The 22,097-nt window shown below is 33.7% G+C and overlaps 1 protein-coding gene across 1 annotated transcript; it reads left to right on the top strand.

Moving 5' to 3' along the window:
* The first annotated feature begins 1,224 nt into the window (after positions 1-1,224).
* LOC120089845 (protein P21-like) lies at positions 1,225-2,228 on the top strand. The gene has a single exon (XM_039047258.1). It carries the CDS (start codon positions 1,277-1,279, stop codon positions 2,084-2,086), a length of 810 nt encoding a protein of 269 aa, XP_038903186.1. The 5' UTR covers positions 1,225-1,276; the 3' UTR covers positions 2,087-2,228.
* The last annotated feature ends 19,869 nt before the right edge of the window (positions 2,229-22,097 follow it).

Raw genomic sequence — 22,097 nt, 5'->3', positions numbered from 1 at the left:
TTATGCATTTAATTTCATGCATTATTTATATTATAAATGTTATAATAAATATAGTTGTATGATTTAATTATTATAACATGCTCGTGCATCATATAATATAAGTGTTATACTATATGTTTGCATGCATTAATAACATTGCCACTTTTAACCTCGATTTTTTCACGAAATATTCACTTTCAATCTTTGACATAAATGTCAACAAATTAATTTAAAATCATTATAAATGAAGTCAAAATTTAAAATTAATTTCAATGGTGATGAAAAATATAACATAAAAATACTTATATTATATTTATTTCAAATGAAAAATTAAAGTTAAAATTGTAAATCTTGAAAACTAGAGATCATTATTTCTATAAAATAAGACAACATTGCAAATATTTATGTAAATGTCGATGTGAGAGTAGAAATTTACAAAAGAAATGAAAAAATAATTACAAAGTAATATCAATTATTGGTAATTAATTACAAAATTAAGCGACTGAAATATTTGCATACAAAAAAATTATAAATTATTTATTATAAAAAGTATATATCTTACCGTGATGATGACCTTGGACTTGGAGCATCTAATCCAAAATGTTGATAATTCTAGTGGAAACTATAGTTCAGAATCTTAACTTCAATTTTCACTCACTTTCCATCTTCAGTACTAATGCCTATTAATTCATTTAGAATAAATATAATTAATTTTAAGTTATATTTTTGGTCACATTTGAAATTAAATTTAAAATTTCACCTCATATATAATTATTTTAAATTAATTTATTGCCATTTATGTCAAAGAATATTTAGTGAAAAAATAGAGGTTAAAAGTATAAATCTTAAAATTTAGAGACCAAATCGAAGCAAAATTCAAATTTCAAGGTAAAATTGTAACATTATAAAACTTAGAGATCAAAATTGAATGACTAAAAGTATAAAATTAATCTAGAAATCAAATAGAAATTTGATCCAAAATTTATAGATAAAAATATTTTTTTTAAAAAAATAATATTATGTCATTTCAATACTAAAAATTGTTAATTTAAACTTTAAAGGAATGAAATTAAATTAAAAAAGAGGAAAAAAAAGGAAAGGAAAGGAAGAAGGGTAACGGAAGTTCACAAGAGAGAGAGAGAAAAAAAGAAAAGAGATTACAAAGAAAATGGATATTTTCCCCTTAAAGGCGTGGAATTGACTTCACGTTGATTTTTATAATTGTTTAAAAACACAAATACCATTTTTTTTCTCCTTAATAATTATTGGGTCACTACTTCGCTACCAAATTCCAACCATGTCCTTCTTCTTTTGCTGCAAACATCTCATTTTCATTTCCTTTATCTTTTCTCTTTTGATAAACAACCAATTAATTGAAGCTCAACTAATGGAAATAGACCCTAATCTTGACCAATCCCTTCTCCCCTTCGGCTCAATCGCTAATAGCGGGGGTGGTTTCATCAAAAGCTGCGGAATTCCACGTGGCAATCGCCCCACTTTCACCGTGCTCAATAACTGCCCCTACACAGTTTGGGCCGCCGCTGTCCCAGGCGGTGGCCGACGCCTCGACAACGGCGACGTTTGGACCTTGAAACTGCGTAACTTCGACAGCTCAGGGCGCGTTTGGGGGAGAACCAATTGTAATTTCGACAACTCAGGGCGTGGAAAATGTCAGACCGGTGATTGCGGCGGCGTTCTCAACTGCCAAGGCTCCGGCGCACCACCCGTAACTTTGGCTGAATTTGCACTCAGTCAATTTAACAATATGGATTTCTTGGACATCTCTCTTGTCGATGGGTTTAATATTCCGACCAAATTCAGTCCGAAGACGTCTTATGGATGCAGCAGGGGCGCCAGTTGTACCGCCGATATCAACCAGCAGTGTCCTAAGGAGCTGAGAGCGCCCGGCGGCTGTAACAATCCCTGCACGGTGTTCAAAACCAATGCGTATTGTTGCTTTGATTCAACAACCACTTGTGGGGCTACGAACTATTCAAGATTTTTCAAAAGTTTATGTCCAGATGCTTATAGCTACCCATTGGATGATCCTAGCACGTTGACCTGCCCTGGTGGAACTAGCTACGACATCGTATTTTGCCCTTCTTAAATCACCTTTTAATTCATATTCTACTCATGTTGTTGGTTGAGTTTTTAAAGAGATGTAGCCTAATCAAATAAAATTGTTTTCAAAGTATCTACCAATTCAGCATTTACAATTGTCAATTTCGCAAGCAAATTATTATTACCAATTCTTTTTAAGAACGACTACAGTAATCTTCCGACACCAATTTCCAGATCCTTTTCCAATCAATCACCGGAATTTTCTCTCCCCGTTATCGCAATGAATTCCACTCCGGTGCGACTTTCACGATGCTCAACAACTGCTCCTTCCCCATCTGGCCCGCATCCAGATTTGGCTCTTGAACGTAACAGGGGACGAATTTGGAGCAGAACAAAATGCTCCAACGACGACTCTGGACAGGGAAATTGCAACACCGGCGACTGCGGCGGTGTTCTTTACTGCAAAACCTCCGGCTCACCGCCCATTAATCTAGCTCAACGATCGGGATTTCTTCGACATCTCTCTGGTCAATTGATTCAATATTGCGATGGAATTCAGACGTGGACGTAGCAGGGGAGTCCGTAGCGCCGCTGATACCAACGGCGCGTGCCCGACGGAGCTGAGGGCGGCCTGTGTTGGAGACGGAGGAGTATTGCTGCAATAATGGGGATTGTGGGCCCACAGAGTATTCCCAAGAGATGATGCGACCAGCTCATTGACGTGTCCTAGTGAGGCTAATTAGGACATTTTCTCGCCTTCTTAAAGTTCGGCTATTTTTTAAATTTATTATCAGTGGGGTGTTTAAAAAAAATAACCAAAATATTCATTAATATAATAAAATTTGATTGTTGACGGTGATATTTTTGGTATTATTATAAAAATTTTCGATAATTTTATCATTTAAAATAAATTTTCTTGTAAATATCATATAATAATTAATGTATTTAAGAAGAAGAAAAAGAACGTCAGGCCAATTCCAATTTATTGTTATTAAAATTGGTTAATTAGTAATAATGATTTTCATGCAAGAAAGTACAAATGTATGTTATATATGAATATGTTTAAAAAATTTATAATGTACATGCTAATAAATAATTCAAAAAAATCAACAATAAACTATTAGTATGGACTAAATTAAAATTCATTTAAAGTATATTGACTAAAATTGAATACTAGAACTAAAATTGAACAACTCTCAAATTATGGACCTTTAATATTAATATTGTTGTTTTCAAAACTTATTAGAAAAATATTGTTGTTTTGAAACTTATTAGAGAAATATTGTTGTTTTGGGAGTTCGAGGCTAGAAGTCGAGGGTTGAGGATTCGATTAATGTAGAGGTCGAAAGTTGAGAACTCGACAAACAAAGAAAAACTTGAAAATAATATGTATATTAGGGTTGTCGAAGGTTGAAGTTTCGACATACATAAGTCGAAACTTCAACCCTCGATAAAAAAGATAAGTGGGTGAAGTTAATTTTGTGATGAGGATCTCGCTCTATAAGGAAATCTCGCTAATTTTGTGATGGGGATCTCGCTCTAGAAGGGAATCTCACTAGAAATGTGGGCTGAATCTCGTGAGCATCGCTTCGAAGACAGTTTGTTAAAGAAATGCTTGAGGATCTCGCTCATAATTGTCTTCACTTTATTTACTTTCCACATAAATATATATATATATATATATATATACGACCAATGAGAAAAAAAAAAGCATTAATAATCATTAATGAAAAAATAACCACAAAAACAGAATTTTGAATTGTAAGAAAGAGCGAGATTCTGAGTGAGATTGTAAGAGAGCGAGATTGAGAGTGAGATTGTAAGCGAGAGCGAGATTGTGAGTGAGAGCGAGATTGAGTTTAATTTGTTGTTATTTTAGTTTGAAAAGTTTAATTTGTTGTTATTTTTAAAAAATAGTTATAAAAAAGTTTAATTTATTGTTATGTTTAAAAATAGTTATAAAAAGTTTAATTTATTGTTATATTTAAAAAGTTGATGTTCATAAAACTTAAAAAGTTTATGTTTATAAACTAAAAAATTTAATATTTTTTAATATACTTCTTATAAAAAGTATAATACAAAAAATTGATTTTTTTTTTTTTTTTTTTTTTAGAAAATGACAGGCAAATGCTTGAAATTTTTTTGTTTACAAATGGTAATATGATTAATACAAAAAAGTTGTACATTATTATTTTAATTAACTTGTACATTATTCTTTTAATTAACTTTTACTTATTCTTCTAATTAAGTTGTGCATTATTCTTCTAATTAAGTTGTACATTATTTTCTAATTAATACATTATTCTTCTAATTGAAAAAATATATTTTTTTTATTGAGAAAAAATATTTTTTTTTTTCAGATCATGGCTTTAAACCCAGGATCTGTTGATCCCGGTTTTGTACGACCAGTCCATTCATCGATCATCAGTATGACGAGATCCTACTACTGGAGAAATATCTTGCAGGCTCGAGAGGTAGTTCTCCAGTGCACTGTCCCGCGCCACCCTCGAATACTACCGCTACTGTGCACATCTGGATTCTATGGGGTTGCTAGATTAAGATTTATTCAGCTTGACTGGCATCTGATCACAGCTTTGGTTGAGAGATGGAGGCCCGAGATGCATACATTTCATATGTCTGTTGGAGAGTGCACTATCACTCTACAAGACATAAAAGTGTTGTTGGGGTTACCTGTTGACGATGAGCCGGTCACCGGAGTGATGTATGATGACTAGTTAGAAGTTTGTCAACTATACCTCGGTGCGACCCCACCTGCCGACAAGATTAAAAGATCGAGGTTAAGTTTAATATGGTTAGGAACACAATTTCGTGAGCTCACAGATGATGCAGACGAGGAAACCGTCATAAGATATGCGCGAGCATATATACTACAAATGATGGGTGGAAGCCTGTTTTCAGATAAATCAAGTCATTTTGTTCACTTAATGTTTCTACCACTGTTAGCTACCCTCCATGATGCGGGGCGGTATTCGTGGGGTGGAGCATGCTTGGCATGGTTGTATAGACAACTATGCAAAGCAACAAGACCTGAGGTTCGAGAGATAGTTGGACCTCTCATACTTTTGCAACTATAGGCTTGGGAGCGATTTCCAACAATGACTCCACAATTACAACATGTTAATGACGCTCAGTTAGTTGGACGAGTCTACGGTTCTCGATATGTTGTTTTAATCCAATTTAATTTTTATATCACCGATCTAGTTAATTTAAATTCTAAATTATCAATTTAAAAATTTAGGTGAAAAGACAAATTTTGTGTGACTAGGATAGCCACACATGTAGTCAGCCAATATAAATACATGTTTGATCTGCTTCAACCTAAACAGGTACATTACATTAAACCTAATTGATTATTTTATACACATTTTTATTGTATTTTTCTTTAATATTCTCTAATATAATATTTTGTATTTCAAGTTATTTGGGAGCCGTACAAAATTATTATGCATACTTTGCCTAATTTTTGTATGAATGGTCAAAAACATATGGCCGACGATGAGTCCTCTCATATGTTTTCACATTGGTGAGTGGCATCTTCCTGATAGGGTGATGAGACAATTCGATTTTCAACAGGATGTCCCATCGCCTTGTAATACTGAACCCGTACTACATGATATTGACCTAAGGACTGGAGATTGGTCCAAAAAAGTTGCACATTTGGTAGTGCGATGGCACTATCATGCAAGATTTATTACAGTGAGGGTTTCTCTTGAACAGTTTGACACAGATGTCACTCCAGAATATATTCATTGGTATAATAATATCACAAGGCGTTACGTCACTCGTCTAGGAGCAGCTGTGGGTCATCTGGTAAATGAATGAATATTATCTAATTATTTTTAATTTAAATTTATTTTAAATATTGTCTAATTGTTTTATATTCACAAAGATCGAACAACAGTAGACTCCTTGAGGTTGCGAATGATCTGAACCAGGTTCTTGCTATATGTAGTGACAACCAAAGCTATATGGAGGAAATTCATTATATGTACGATATACCTATTGTTCCTCACAACGCTCTAAATCTAAAGACTAGATCGGTGAAGAATGAATTGAGTTATGAGTTAGCCACTATAATTAGGAAGAGTTGCCCCTTATGATGCACGACCAGAGTCAAACTGATTTATTAGTCCGATGATGATATCCAGCATTTGGTTAGGACATTATTGACTCAAGAGCTGGTCCTTCTTCTTCATTATGTGCATGACAACCAGTTCATGGTCGAGGTAGAGCAATATAAATTATTTATATTATGAACTTTGCAGAGATACCAGAGAACATCAAGAACTGAGCAACCTCAAGTTCGAAGTCGACAACGACAACTAGCTCGAAATTGACGTTCGCCTTGTGGGACATATGATTTTTGTAATTATTTTTTATAATAAAAGATATTTAATTTATATTTTTTTTATTTTTATGAGATTATTTTTTTAATTTATTCTTTTTAGAGTTTAAATAAAATAATAAAATATTTTTAGAAATTGTTTTTATAAAATAGAAAATTAAAAAAAAAAGGAAGAAAGAAAGAAGAAGGTCAATGTGTAATAATTAAAAAAGAAAAAAAAAAGGACATTTGTACGGATGGCCAAAAATTAAAGTGTACTCTCACTCTCTATCAAAATCTCGCTATCTCTCTCGCTCTCAAAATCTCGCTCTCTCAAAATCTCGTTCTCTCTCAAAATCTCGCTCTCTCTCATAATCTCTCTCATAATCTCGCTCTCTCTCAAAATAATAATAAAAACTTTGGAAAAGCAAAAGGGCAAGGTCGAGGGTTCAAAATTCGACCTACCTTGGTCAAATTTTGAACCCTCGACTTATTTAAAAAAAACAAAAACAACAACAATATTTTTCCAAATAGTTTGAAAACAACAATATTTTTCTAAATAGTTTCTAAAAGGATAATATCTTTTTAATTTTTCCCTCAAATTATACCGACTAAAATGATATTTTAATATAAATTATTTGTGGAAAATAGCTCTCATGTTTATTTATAGTGTTCATTAAATTTCATTATTAATAATTATTTTAAAATAATAGATTATTAATATTTACCCGTCAAATTTTTTAAGTTAAATTGCATTTTTGGTTCCTATGATTTAATGGTTTCATGAAATGACCTTCATAAATAATCCTTACAGGAGGAATTATTTATAGAAATTTATGAAACCATATAGAGTATTTATGAGTTTTTTTTCAAACTATAAAAACTAAATTTAATTTTTAAAATCAAGAGGACTAAACTTTAAATTTTTTCTTAATATATAATTATGTTGTGTTAGGTCTATGCAATGTCCATACTTTTTTTTTTTTTTTTAATTACATGTTGAATTCATGAATATTTGTAGTCTTCATTTTGGGAGTTTTTAAGTTTTATGAAGTTGAGATTTGAGTCTTTTATTTTTTTTATTTTTTTATTTTTTATTATTTTTTTTTTTTGCATTTGTAATAATATTATATTGTTTTTAGTTTTACGAAGTTGAGATCTGAGCTGTTTTTTATGATTTTTTATAATATTAGATTTTTTTTTAGTATTAGAGTTGTTTATATTTATGATTTTCTTGAAAAAAAAAAGTTTAGTATTAGAGTTTTTTTTTAAAAAATATCATTATACTAATTTGAGTTTTTCTAAAGATTTTTTTTAGTATTACAGTTGAATATTTTAAAGTTCTTAAAAAGTATAGGTGTGACAAATGTTTAGTTATGAAATGTTGAACAATTTTAGTTAGATAATTAGTAAAAAAAATTAGTGATGTATAATAAATTATTTATGTTGGAGTTTATGGAGGTTTTATTTTAATATCATAGTTGGAGAAAATAATTAGAAGAATATAGTTGTTTGGAAAATATTTAGAAAAATATTGTGGCTGGCAGATGGTCGAAAGTTTGACCTGCGATCAAATAAGAATTAAAAAAAACATCACATCTCTAAAACTACAATATTTTCCTAATAATTTAGAAACTACAGTATTTTTCTAAATATTTTATAAATATACCATTTTTATCAAATTTTTTCCTTCTATCAGCATCTATAAATTATAGAAACTGATAGAAGTCTATCATTGATAGAGACTGATAGAAACTTATTTGTATCTATAAATGATAGAAACTGACAGAAGTCTAATTAAATTTTACTATTTTTTATAAATAATTCCCCTATTTTTCTATTTTTGAAAATCCCTCCAACTAAAAAGTACGTTCAGATATTTTTTTTTAAATCCTAAATGCTTAGCTATTTTTTGAGTTAGAATATCTAAAATTAGTATTTCCTCTCGTTGAACATTTTTATATAATACTTAAATTTAATATATTCAAGAAAGATTGTATTACATACAAATATAATCCATTTACAAAATGTAATATATATATATATATATATATCAATCTACAAAATGTAATATCATAAATATCTAAAGTCGAGAAATATTTCAAAAAGTATCAATATACAACTCAACCAAAATCAATACTAATTTATTGAAGATATATGATTTTGATTTGACCATCAATGTGTGTTGCCAATAATTAAAGGTCATGGTATTAAATTTACATCGACATATTGATATTTTCATAAATATTTTCATATTTTTATGAATTTAATGTTGACATAAATAAAGAATCGACATTTTCATTATATTATAGAAAAAATTATGAAAAAAAACAACAAACATGCCATTATTATGGATATAATATAAACCATAAATAGTTTAAGTAGTTTAAAAATATATGTTTATTTATTAATTTAAATATTTTATTATTTAAAATTTTCAAGTATACCATCAACATTTTATTGATATATATATTCATCAACACATTTCTTTCAAATTAAGACTTTAATATTTTTATTGAGATCAACATTTTAAAAGTTGAAAATATATCTTGATGCAAACTTTTAATAAAATGAATAAAAAAGAAACAAAGATTAATATTGGATAAATGGGACAAATAATACAATTAAAAAGAATAATTAGAAGAAAGATGTTGTTTTGGAAAGAATTAAGAAAAACATGTAAATATGTTGTCCTTATGAGTGCGTCTCCTTAACAGACGCACTCGTCTATTTTATTTTTTATTTTTTTATTTTTTAATTCTTCTGTTAACGAAAGTTTCTCACTTCTTTTCTTTTTTCCTTTTTTTTTATATATATATTTATTCTTTGTGGTTTTTCTTCCATAGTTCTATCAATTTCTTTTTTTTTTGGTAAATTATAAAAACTACTCTGGAATATTGTGGCAACTGCAATTACACTCTCAAATTACAATCGTAGAAATAATAATGGAAGATTTTCCAATCATTTCTTTATATTTTACAATTCCGCCCTTTTATATTCTTCTATTTTTTTATTTGTTTTGATTGTTATCTTCGCACCAATTTGTATTGGAGGTGTTCTCCTATTTTTCTATTTAATAATGGATGCCCAGCCTCTGTATACATATAGAGAATTATTATCAATATTCAAATATTTCTTTATGGTATCAGAGCTACAATCCTCTCTTTTTTCTTTTATGTGTAATGGCATTATCTTCCACGCTACCTTCAACGTCATCTTCAACAGTGTCCTCAACAACATCCTTTACCATTTTACCAATTACATCACAACAACCTACATTATCCCTCCCACAAAACTCACCAATCAGACAACCTACTACCAGCCAAAATCAAACCCCACCCCTTACCCTACCCATTGCCAATACTTGTCCTCCCCAACTTCATCCCCGTCCCCAAATAAACCCTCGTTTTCCTATCAATCCAGGTCTTCATACTTTTCAACCTACCAATGGATTATACCCTTATCTGACTACTCAACCACTAAATTTTTTGCCTCCACCATCACAGAACACTAGTCTGTTCCCTTCTCTTTCTCAACCATTGTCTATCAAACTACCGACTCAAATTACCTCCTTTGGAAAAATCAACTTCTTAGTTTTATCATCGCTTATGATGTTTAGGGGTTTATTAATGGCTCCATTCCAGCTCCACCACAGTATCTTGATCAGCTCTGTACTCAAGTGAATCCGCATTTTACAGTTTGGCAACGATTCATTATTCTCCGCTTTTGTTCATTATTCTTACGCTTTTCATCAAATTTACATAAAAGCATCAAGTACTCAAAAGTTCCAAACATCAAGTAATGTGGTTTTTGTAGTAGTGCTTATAATGGACATGTGCAGATTGTTGTAGGCAATGTTAAGCATATTCCAGTGTTTAATGTTGATTCTGTGTCTGTTTCTTCAAACTTGTTTTCTAGTCCGCTTCATCTTAGATCTATGCTTCATGTTCCTGCTATTTCCCATAAATTAATAAGCATAGCTAAACTTTATTATAGTAATATGCCTTTTGTTGAATTTCATCCTACTTACTTTATTGTGAAGGACCAAACCTCCAAGAAGGTTCTACTCCAGGGGCACCTTGATCGTGGTCTATGTAAGCTTTCGACATCTGCTGTTGTTCCACATGTGTCTTCAACTTCTTCAACACCAACTATTTTTCTCTCTACGCTACATGACCTTCAAATTTGCATGACCTTCAAATTTGGCACCATAAGCTTGGTCATCCGACTATTCTAGTTGTTTAATTTTTCTTGAGTCTTTGGCATGTCAACCTGAATTCCAGTTCTTTTCCTTTTTGCAATGCGTGTCAAATGGCAAAAAGCCATCATTTACTGTTTTCAATGTCTTCTTCTTCCTCTACTTATCCGTTCCAACTTATGTACTCAGACATGTGGGGGCCTTCTCCTATAACTTCTATAAATGGTGTTCATTATTTTTTTTTCTTTTTATTGATGACTATAGTAAATTCACATGGATCTACCTTCTCCGAACTAAGAGTGAAACTCTATCTTTCTTTTTATAGTTTAAAGCTATGGTTGAAAATCAATTTCATTATGATATTGTTGCCCTCCAAACTGATGGGGGTACTGAATTTAAACCTCTAAGCCATATTATACTTACTCATGGTATTCAAAATCGAATTTCACATCCATACACTCCTAAAATAATGGTAGCGTTCAGTGGAAAAATCGTCATGTTATTGAAGTTGGTTTGTCTCTTCTAGCTTTTGTGTAATGACCCGAGTTCAGGAGGGGTACATGAATGAACCGATATCACATTCGAATGAGAGGGATCCTAAGGACATGAAAGTATGGTTAAGAAAGGCTTAAAAGAATTAAAAGTTACTACCTATACCAACAAGGTGCATCTTCCTTTTCGGTGGCTCAATCATAAGAACTCCAAAGTTAAGCGTGCTTAGCTTTAGAGCAATCCTATATTGGGTGACCTCCTAGGAAAACTCCTAGGATGCATGTGAGTGGGGACAAAGTATTCTGAAAGGACCCGTGTTGGTTTGTAGGACAACTTTCATTTCTAAAAAGCATTCAAGGCAAGGGAGGATGACATAATCAGGTCGTAGGAGAATGCTGGGGCCATCAAGTGTCGAATTTGGATTCCGAATCCTGGGCCTGGGGTATTACAATTTTTTTCCATACCTCAAATTTATTGTCATTTGTTTTTCAAACTGCAGTTCACATTATTAATCGCCTTCCAACCCAAGTTCTCAACAATTCCTCTCCATATTAACTTCCAAATTATTCGCTACTAAAGTCTTTTGACTATGCGTGTTTCCCTTTTCTTCGACCTTATAATGATAATAAACTTCAATTTCGATCTAGCAAATGTGTATCCATTGGTTATAGTGTGTCTCATAAAGGTTATCTTTGTCTTGATGGCTCTAGTGCTTGTATATATGTGTCTCGACATGTGATTTTTAATGAAGCTATGTTTCCCTTTCGTCTGTTAGTTTCAGCCCCTTCATCTCTCAATAATGATAAGTCTGATTCGATGTCCTTTATTCCTTTTCCTGTGTCTACTAATTATGTTCAACCATTGTTTGCTAATCCTGCTCAGTGTCCATTATCTCCCATCCTTTGCCATCAAATTTGCCCCTCCTATCCCACTGGCCACATCTCCAAATCTTCACCTTTCTCCATCTTTACGTCCTTATCCCGCCACTTTATCTCCAGATTCTATTTCCTTTAGCAATCTTTCGTCTCCTTTTTCCTCTTCTACGTCTATATCCCCGATAGCTCAAAGCTTTTCTCCTCCCCTTCCTACCTATCCCAGATCAATCAACATTCTATGATCATTCAATCTAAGGTTGGAATTTTCAAACCTAAGGCATTCTTAACAGTTTCCTCTACTGTAATTTCGGTTTATGCATAGCCTGTTGTTTTCGTTTGTGATTGTATTGATAATGTTCATATACGATTGAAATTTGGAACGATCCTTCCACTGCTCATGGAAATCCTCATGTCTGATTTCCTTCAATTGGTATCAGAGCCAAGTTGTTCTGATATTTCAAATTTTGCTTCGTGTTGTGGTTGATTTTATTGAAGGAAATCGAACATGAGGATTTTCATGAGTACTGGAAGGATCGTTCCAAATTTTAATCGTATATGAAATTATCAATTACAATCACAAACGGAAACAACAAGCTATGCATAAATCGAATTATAGCATGCTTTTCTAAAGATCAAGGGATAGAATTAACATACCTTTGAAGACTCATCTTCAACACCCTTGATCACGAACGCTTGAACAGACTCCAAGACTGCAACTCTTGAATGCTCGTACACGACGACCGCTACATTGTACGATTACAACAATCTCAAACAAAACGAATGCAACGAACAACCTCTACAGAACCTTGACTAGTGTTGAGTTGAGTATGACACCACCATAATGGCTACCTAGGTATTCTTGGTGTGAGAATCTAGAAGGGTTGGCTCTGTGTGAACTTGGTTAGAGGAAGAGATCGGAGGAGAACAATCATGTAAACGATTGAGCTAGTGGGAGATGTTAAAGTCTATCGCATAGATGATGCCCAATCGTTTAACAAACACTATTCGGTCGTTTAGCAAAAGTTGCACGATCGTTTAGCTAGTTGTCCAGCTGAATGTCTATCGTATATAAACACTCCATGATCATCTAGTCTCTCTAAGCTGTCGTTTAGAAAATCTAATTTACTTGACAGCCGCCGTGAGTAATTTTCAAGAATGAAAATCTCAATTCAACAACTTCTAAATTTAGGAAAACATTTTTTCTTTTTATATCACGATTACCATGAAACTACCAATAACCTCCCACTCAATTAGTTATTAGAGAAAAAGATATAATTATACAATAATTAATATTATTATAAATATATATGATAACCAACTTACCATACTATATTTATAACCTATAGTTTTAATATTTCATCTCATGAAACATATAAACCATAGCTCTTTTTTATTCCATGGTACTTAATGTAAATCTCATTTACATTAATCCTCCATTTGACGTATTTCATACATCACACCGATCATATCATATATAATCGAATTACCTCTTGTCAATTTGAAGATTTTAAATCAACACCAAAAACTGATTCTCAACTTGAATCCATTGAGCTTCCAAGGCGATCTTACGGACCTGTAGCTCGAAGCTCCAACAGTACGTGAATAACTGACTAAACTCTTTAGTCACGAGTTCCACCATCTATTAATTGCCAGGAACTCCACTAAAGACCGACAACTGAACTTTCCTTACTACAAATTTATTATGTGTCCATCTTAACCAATCAACAGTGCGATAACCTTTCATAAATCGCTCATAAGTACAGCTCGACCAATAACCGTTATGGCCCTATAGTCACATCTAACTCCTTAAGTACCACTGATCCCTCTAATGAACATAAGTCATAGTCCTACTATGACTGAGTCCTCTCTTTCAAAGAGAAGTTGTGGCCACTATGTTCAAGCCCCGAAATCAGCCTTGAAGGGAGCAGTCGATCTACTTACCCCTGCTTTGGGGAACGATTGAATTCCATCTTGTGTAATTGAGTTCTCAGCTCCCAAATCAGACAAGTCCCCAAAAAGGTAGGCATGTTGAGTTAGCAATCTGGCCACTCTCACAATACTAATCAAATGACCACCCTTAAAAGCAGGAGTTCCCAAAACACTCAGGATTGAGTCATGTCACCTATTGTCGTTTAGGTGAGATGTAAGTTTCCAGTATCAACAGCGTTATATACAGAGTCTAGTCATCTCGTGGTCCGGTCTTATATAAACTCTTCGTATAGGACACCCTTGCTTGCATATCTCCACATGAATGGTTAGGATCTACCATCTGTAGTATTTTACAACAATTACAAATCTCTACAAAGCGGACCGTATCCATAGAGTCACTAGGACCAGGTATCCCTCCTTAATCCTTATACTACAGATCTATTTAGGTTATCACTTAAGACATGATCCACTTATATATCTCATATACATGCTTAAGTTTATATACAATAACAATGGAGCTTTGTTTATTGGATATGAGTAAATGCCAAAATTAAATAACTCTTATTTTATTCATAAAAAAAGTGTATAAATTACAAACAATGAGACTCAAGGAGAATTAGGACACCAATCCCAACAACCCCTTCGTCTTCAACAACCGTACCAACTGAGCCATCTAATTACAAGAGTGGTCTTGCTGATCCTTGCTGGAAACAGGCCATGATTGATGAATATGAGGGCTTACTAAGGAACAACACATGGTGCTTAGTCCCATTATGTAACGACCCGACCCCCTAAGACTTAAGTTAGGCTGTTACTAAATACATGCATGCATGGAACTCAAAACGACACTCGTTTATGGCGAAATAAATGCTAATTAAATAAGGTAAGTTCAAAATACTTTCATTAAATTCAAATACTAAATCAATAGTAGGATACCCATAAATCATAAAAGATAACAAATAAGTCTGAAAAAAGATTCTTAAATGTAAGTTTTAAACATCAAAACTAAAAATTAAGAGAAACATGAAAAGAACTTTAAATCTCATGATTGAGCAACTGTAACGACCCAACCCCCTAGGACTTAAGTTAGGCCATTACTAAATACATGCATGCATGGAACTCAAAACGACACTCAGTTATGGCGAAATAAATGCTAATTAAATAAGGTAAGTTCAAAAGACTTTCATTAAATTCAAATACTAAATCAACAGTAGGGCACCCATAAATCATAAAGGATAATAAATAAGTCTGAAAAACGATTCTTAAATGTAAGTTTTAAACATCAAAACTAAAAATTAAGAGAAGTATGAAAAGAACTCTAAATCGCATGATGCGGAAGCGTAAAAACTAGTCCCAGTGGCTCGATCACGAATTCTGCTTGTCCATCGCTGGTGCATCTTTACCCTTACCTGAAACAACAACATGAGAAAGAATGAGTATAAAATACTCAGTAAGTAACCCCACTACTGGGGTCAGGCTGGGCATCTATGTCCTATAGATACCCATCTCTGGTGAAACATATAAACTGCTTTAGTCCTCATGAACTCATACATGCATGAAAAACTTATTTCTATCCTACTGTAGTTAAGTGTGCTCACTACCTCTGGTTAATCCCGAAGGAAACACAATCTCTTACATACGCATGGTTATGCATACACCTCTTTCATATACACATATCCCACTTAATGTGTACCTCTTTCGTACACATGATTACGTATACACTTCTTTCGTATACACATAACCCACTGAATGTGTACCTCTTTCATACACCTGGTTAAGTATGCACCTCTTCGTATACACCTAACCTATTGAGTATGTACCTCTTTCGTACATCTAGTTATAAATACACCTCTTTCGTATACACGTAACCCACTGAATGTGTACCTCTTTTGTACACCTGGTTAAGTATACACCTCTTTCGTATACATCTAATCTGCTAAGTATGTACCTCTTTCGTACATCTAGTTGTGTATACACCTCTTTCGTATACAGATAACCCACTGAATATGTACCTCTTTTGTACACCCCAGATCCTCTAGGTATGTATCACTTTCATACACACCAGCCCTAGTACATCTCTTTCATGTACTAGCGCCTTTGGACGTGCATCACTTTCATGCAGTCACATAGTCTGGAAAGGAAAAGAGATTGCATCTAACTTCATATTACATATAACATTCACCTAATCATGAATCCTTTAAAATCTCCTGATCAAGGTCAGGCTAGTTAACCTCAACATATGTAATTAATCTAGTATTAATAAATCCATTCTAGTATATCACTTTCATGCACTAACTCATGTAACAATCAAACATTTGAAATTTCATAATACATCATATAACTTACACACTTTCATAATTAGTCACATCAATAAACACATCCACAAAATGCTCCAACTTTCATCTAACTTTAAAACATTTCCGTAGTAGTGTCGCTTAACTCATAATTTAGGGTCATGCCCAATCGTTCTTTTAATATATTTCATAAAATTCTAAATGATGCTCATACATTAACATGCTTCAGTCATATTATCGCATGCTCATATATCTGTTCTAAATAGTTCATTAAATCTCAGAATAGTCAAAATTATCCTGGTAACTAGTCTTATAATCCTCAACATCAACAGATCAAATACAACTATATGGAATCACATACCATCTCATGCTAGCATTCAAGTGTCTATGTGCACAAATAAATCTTTCAGATATCATATCAGAACATACATTGGTCATACTATACTATCAGTCCATCATGCTGTCATTCTGCCATATCATTCATTTATCATGCTAGCATACATCTAATGCTTGGCCTATGGGCAGTTCCAGTAATAATTACTTACCTCTAATCGCAAACTCTAGAAACTGGAAGCTCAACTCTTCCTTGCCCAATGGAACCTTGAATCAAACAAACATGCAAAACAACTTTAATCCTTGTTGGTTGTTGTTCGAAATTTGGAGCCAATAAGAAGTGGGTAACTCAAATCTAATGTCGAAATAGAATAGGGAACTGTCGAACAATTGTCAAAAAGGGGAAAACGTTGTTGTTAGGGTGTTTTGATCAGGCGAGATGCTGCTTAAAGTTGCTAGAAGTCGCAAGCGTTGTGGCCGTTGAAGTTGTATGCTGCGGCGTCAGAGGACATTCGTTGGAGAACGTGGGCATTGTCGTTATTCATGGGAAGGAGAAAACGAACAGATGGGAGGTGGGGTTTGATTTTTTTAAAAAAACAATGATAATAATAATAATAATAAAACAAAAAAGAAAATAAGCATAATTACATTTAATTCCTTTCTGTTTTACTATTAAATTCCATTACATTTAATTCATTTTCGTTTTACTATTAAATTCCATTACATTTAATTCCTTTTCGTTTTACTATTAAATTCCTTTCCATTTAAAAAAAAAAAAATTAATTCCTGCCATAATTTCCAATTTGAATAATTTCACGCTAACAATTAAATTCCCACACTTACACTTGAAGTCCAAAATTCCAAAAATGCCCTCTAACTAATAACAATTACTGAAATTCCAAATAATAAAGTTACTGAAATTACATTATTACTAAAAAATGTGCATTGTGTTACACATTACCTCTGAACCGAAAGGTCATTGGGTGTAAATGGATCTTTCGTGTGAAACTAAGGCCCAAAGGGGAAGTCGATCGTTTCAAAGCTCATTTAGTTTCCCAAGGTTACTCCCAAACGCCTGGTATTGACTATTCTGAGACATTTAGTCTTGTTACCAAGCTTGCAACCATCCGCATTGTGTTATCTTTAGTTGTTTCTTTTGGTTGGAATGTTAGAAAACTTGATGTTCAAAAAGCATTCCTTCATGGTGATTTGCGGGAGGAAGTTTATATGAAGCAACTAGTAGGTTTTGTTATTGCCTTTCATCCTCAACATGTCCTTCAGATTCATAAGTCTCTATATGGTCTTAAATAAAGTCTTCACACTTGGTTTTCCAAGCTTACCTCTTACTTAATTGGTTTGGGTTTCACAGGTTCAAAAGAGCTAAGATAAGATACCCATAAAAATTGTAACATCTATAAGACCTGACCTTGAAGTGTTAAGGTCTTGTCATATAACTCCATTCATGACTGAGACTTCACTTCACTAGGATGACCATAGGTAACATGACCTCAATCCTGAGTGAGTTGGGAACTCCTGCCATTGAGAGCGGTCCTTTGATTTGCATGGGTGTGAGTGACCAGTGCGCTGACTCAAACCTACCATTTTAGGGATTTGTCTGATTTTGGAGCTGGGAACTCAGCTTCACAAGATGAAGTTCACTCCTTCCCCAAAGTAGAGGTAAGTAGATAGATTGCTCTCTTAAGGGCTGATCCTAGGGCTTGAACGATATAGCACCATGAACCTTCTCATGGCCTGAGAGGTATTCACACATAGTAGGACTATGTTGTATTGTTCATTAGAGGGATCAGTGGTACTTAAGGAGAAAGAGGTAATTCTAGGGGCAAAATGATAAATTGGCCTACTGTAATGACGAGCATCTGTGAAGGGATCATCGTACTGATGATTGGTTATATCCAATGGACTTAGAAATATATCTATGGAAAGAAGAGTTCAACTGTTGGTCTTTAGTGGAATGTCTGACAGTTAACAGATGGTGGATATCGTGACTAAAGAGTTTAGTCAGCTATTTACGTACTATTGGAGCTTTGAACCATAGGTCCATAAGGTCCCCTTGGTAGCTTGGATACAAGTTGAGAGTCAGTTTTTGGGTCAATTTGAAAATTTCAAATTGACAAGAGGGAGTTCGATTATATATGATATAATTGAACGAGTTAATTAAATATGATATAATTAATTTTTTGTATGAGATACATTAATTTAGAGGAAATTAGATATAAATATGATTTATATTTAGTAGAGGAAAATATTATAATTAATATATGATATTAATTTATATGTTGTGAATAAGATGAGATCATATTCATTGGACAGTTATAAAGGAAATGAGACGACGTCTCTTATGTTCTAATAACGGATGAGTATATTGAAAGATCACTTTGAGATGCATAAATAGCTGACGGTGTGTTAAGCATGAGATGCATGGATATTGTGTTAAAGAGAGTGTCATCGCTTAAAAAATCAGTGCCTATATGATAGTACCTACACGATCGCTTACATATACGATATTGCTAAACGATTGCTTACCGACTACACCTTTGCGCGCTATTAACTAAACGATCGTTTACCTTTTCCTAAGAGATTTTTTAGCTCCCGATATTTACTAAACGATTGTATAGATGATCGCTTAGTTTTTCCTACACGACCGTTTAAACGATTGCTCACCCTTTTCCTACACGATCGTTTAGACGATCGCTTACCCTTTCCTACATGATTGTTTAGACGATCGCTTACTTTTTCCTACACGATCGTATACTTCACCTAAATGATCAAGCATCTTGTCTATGTGATAGACGACCTCATCTCCCACTTGCTTGATCGTTGAGTATAGTCTTTTTTCCTCCTTCCATCTACTAAATCCGAACAAAGCCTACACTTTGGATTCTTACTCCAAGAATATTGAAGGCTCTGAATGATGGTTTCATATTTGTTTCCTTCTGTTCGAGTGGTGATTGTTCGAGGTAGACGGTTTGGTTTTAGACTCATTGTGAAGAAGAAATCTTCATCTGGTATGACCTCTTGATCTCTTTAGCATTATGAATGCATATTAGTATGTATGTATATGTGGTAATTCTATCACAATCAATTGGAATAGATCCGCTTCTGCTCGTAGGTACTCTTGAATAAGAGTTCCTTCAGCTCGGCACATGTGCTTGAGCAAATCCTAAGAAATTGGAACCTTGTTCAAAATTGTGCCTATTTATAAGTTACCCTAAAGAAACGAGAGGTGGTTACTTCTACGATCCTAAAGATAATAAAGTGTTTGTGTCGATAAATGCTACATTTTAGAAGAAAACCACATAAAGGAGCATAAGCCTCGTAGTAAGATAGTGTTAAATGAACTTTGTAGAGAAACTACTAAACTTTCAACAAGAGTTGTTGAAGAACCCAATACCTCAATAAAAGTTGTTGAAGGTAGTTCATCTAGTGGGTTAAATCTACCTCAAACGTTGAGGGAGTCTCGACGTAGTAGGAGAGTTGCAAACTCGCCTATTCGTTATATGGATTTAATAAAAATCTTAGCTATCGTAGCTGACGGAGATATTTAGGATCCGTTGTCTTACAAGAAGGCAATGGAGGATGTTGACAAAGATGAATTGATCAAAGCTATGGATCTCAAAATGGAGTTTATGTACTTCAATTTTGTTTGGGATCTTGTAGATCAATCTGATAGGGTTAAACCTATAGGTTGCAAATAGGTCTATAAGAGAAAACGAGGTGTGATGGGAAGGTGCAAACCTTCAAAACTAGACTTATGGCAAAGGTTTATTCCCAAGTTGAGGGAGTCGACTATGAGGAAACTTTCTCACCTATTGCCATGTTGAAGTCTATCCAGATACTCCTACCCATTACCTCATATTATGACTATGAGATTTGGCAAATGGACGTCAAAGCTACTTTTCTGAATGGAAATCTTGAGGAGAGCATATATATGGAGCAACCTAAGGGATTCATAACCCAAGGTCAAGAGCATAAGGTTTGCATACTTAATCGATCCATTTATGGATTGAAACAAGCTTCTCGATCTTGGAATATATGATTTAATATTGCGATCAAATCTTATGGCTTTGATCAGAATGTTGATGAGCCTTGTATTTAAAAGAGAATCATCAACAGTTCAATAGCTTTTCTTGTGTTGTATGTAGATGATATCCTACTCATTGGGAATGATGTAGGTCTATTAACTGAAACTAAAAATTGGTTAGTGACCCAATTCCAAATACAAGATTTGGGAGAGATACCGTTTTTTCTAGGCATTCAGATCTTTAGAGATGAAAAGAAAAAAACATTGGCTCTATCTCAACCATCATAAATTGACAGAATACTTGTCAAGTTTTCGATGCAGAACTCAGAGAGAAACTTGCTCCCTTTTAGGCAGGAATTTATTTTGTCTAAGGAACAATGTCCTAAGACACCTCTAGAGGTTAAGGACATGAGATAGATCCCTTATGCATCGGCTGTTGGTAGCCTGATGTATGCGATGTTATGTATTAGACCAGACATCTGCTATGCAGTGGGGATAATCAGTAGATATCAGTTTAATCCAGGATTTGATCACTAGACCGCCATTAAAAACATCCTAAAGTATCTTCGGAGAATGAGGGACTAGATGCTCGTGTATGATGCTAAGGATTTGATCCTTATAAGATTCATGGACTCTGATTTCCAAATTGATAAGGAATTTAGAAAATCCACATCAGAATCAGTGTTCACTCTTAATGAAGGGGCAGTAGTCTAGAGAAAACCAAGCAAGGGTGCATTGCTGACTTCACTATGGAGGCTGAATATGTAGCAACTTGTGAAGCTAAGAAAGTTGTGTGGCTCAGGAAATTCCTAACTGATCTATAAGTGGTTCCAGACATGTCTAAGCCTATCACCTTTTATTATGATAATAGTGGTGCTTTGGCTAATTTTCGAGAGCCTAGGAGTCACAAACACGGGAAACACATAAAGCGAAAGTATCATCTCATTCGAGAGATAGTGCATCGAGAGGATGTGATTGTCATGCAGATAGCTTTGACGTACAACGCTGTTAATTCATTTACAAAGGCCCTTACGACTAAGGTGTTTGAGGGTCACCTATGGAGTATGGGTCTATAGGACATGCCACATCTAATCTAGGGCAAGTGAGAGATTTTGTACAGGGCGCATATTATGCCCTAGTTTCTTGTTTTGTGTACTTTTATATTAGTATGACTTTTATGATGTACACCTCACTAGCTTTAGGACAAGTGGGAGATTGTTGGGTTGATGCCCTAAATCTTGTGGATCATGTAGTTTATAATTGTAATGTACAAACAGTTTATTTATTTAATAAAATCTAAGATATTTTATTTGACATTTAGTAGCATTAACCTACAAAGCCAATAAACTAACCCCCAAGGTTATCTTCTATAACTTAAACATGTATGTAGAGACATATAGGTGGATCATGTTTAAGTGATAGCCTAAATGGTCTGTAATAGATGGATAAGGTTGGGTATCTTATCTTGATGACACTATGAATACGACCCGCTTTGTAGATGTTGCAATTTTTATAGAGAGCTAAGATAAAATATTGTTTGGGTCTCAGT

This window comes from Benincasa hispida, chromosome 11 (assembly GCF_009727055.1).
Source record: "Benincasa hispida cultivar B227 chromosome 11, ASM972705v1, whole genome shotgun sequence".
Taxonomy (NCBI): Eukaryota; Viridiplantae; Streptophyta; class Magnoliopsida; order Cucurbitales; family Cucurbitaceae; genus Benincasa; species Benincasa hispida.
The sequence above is the reverse complement of the archived record's forward strand: the minus strand, read 5'-3'. Positions and strand labels throughout refer to the sequence as shown.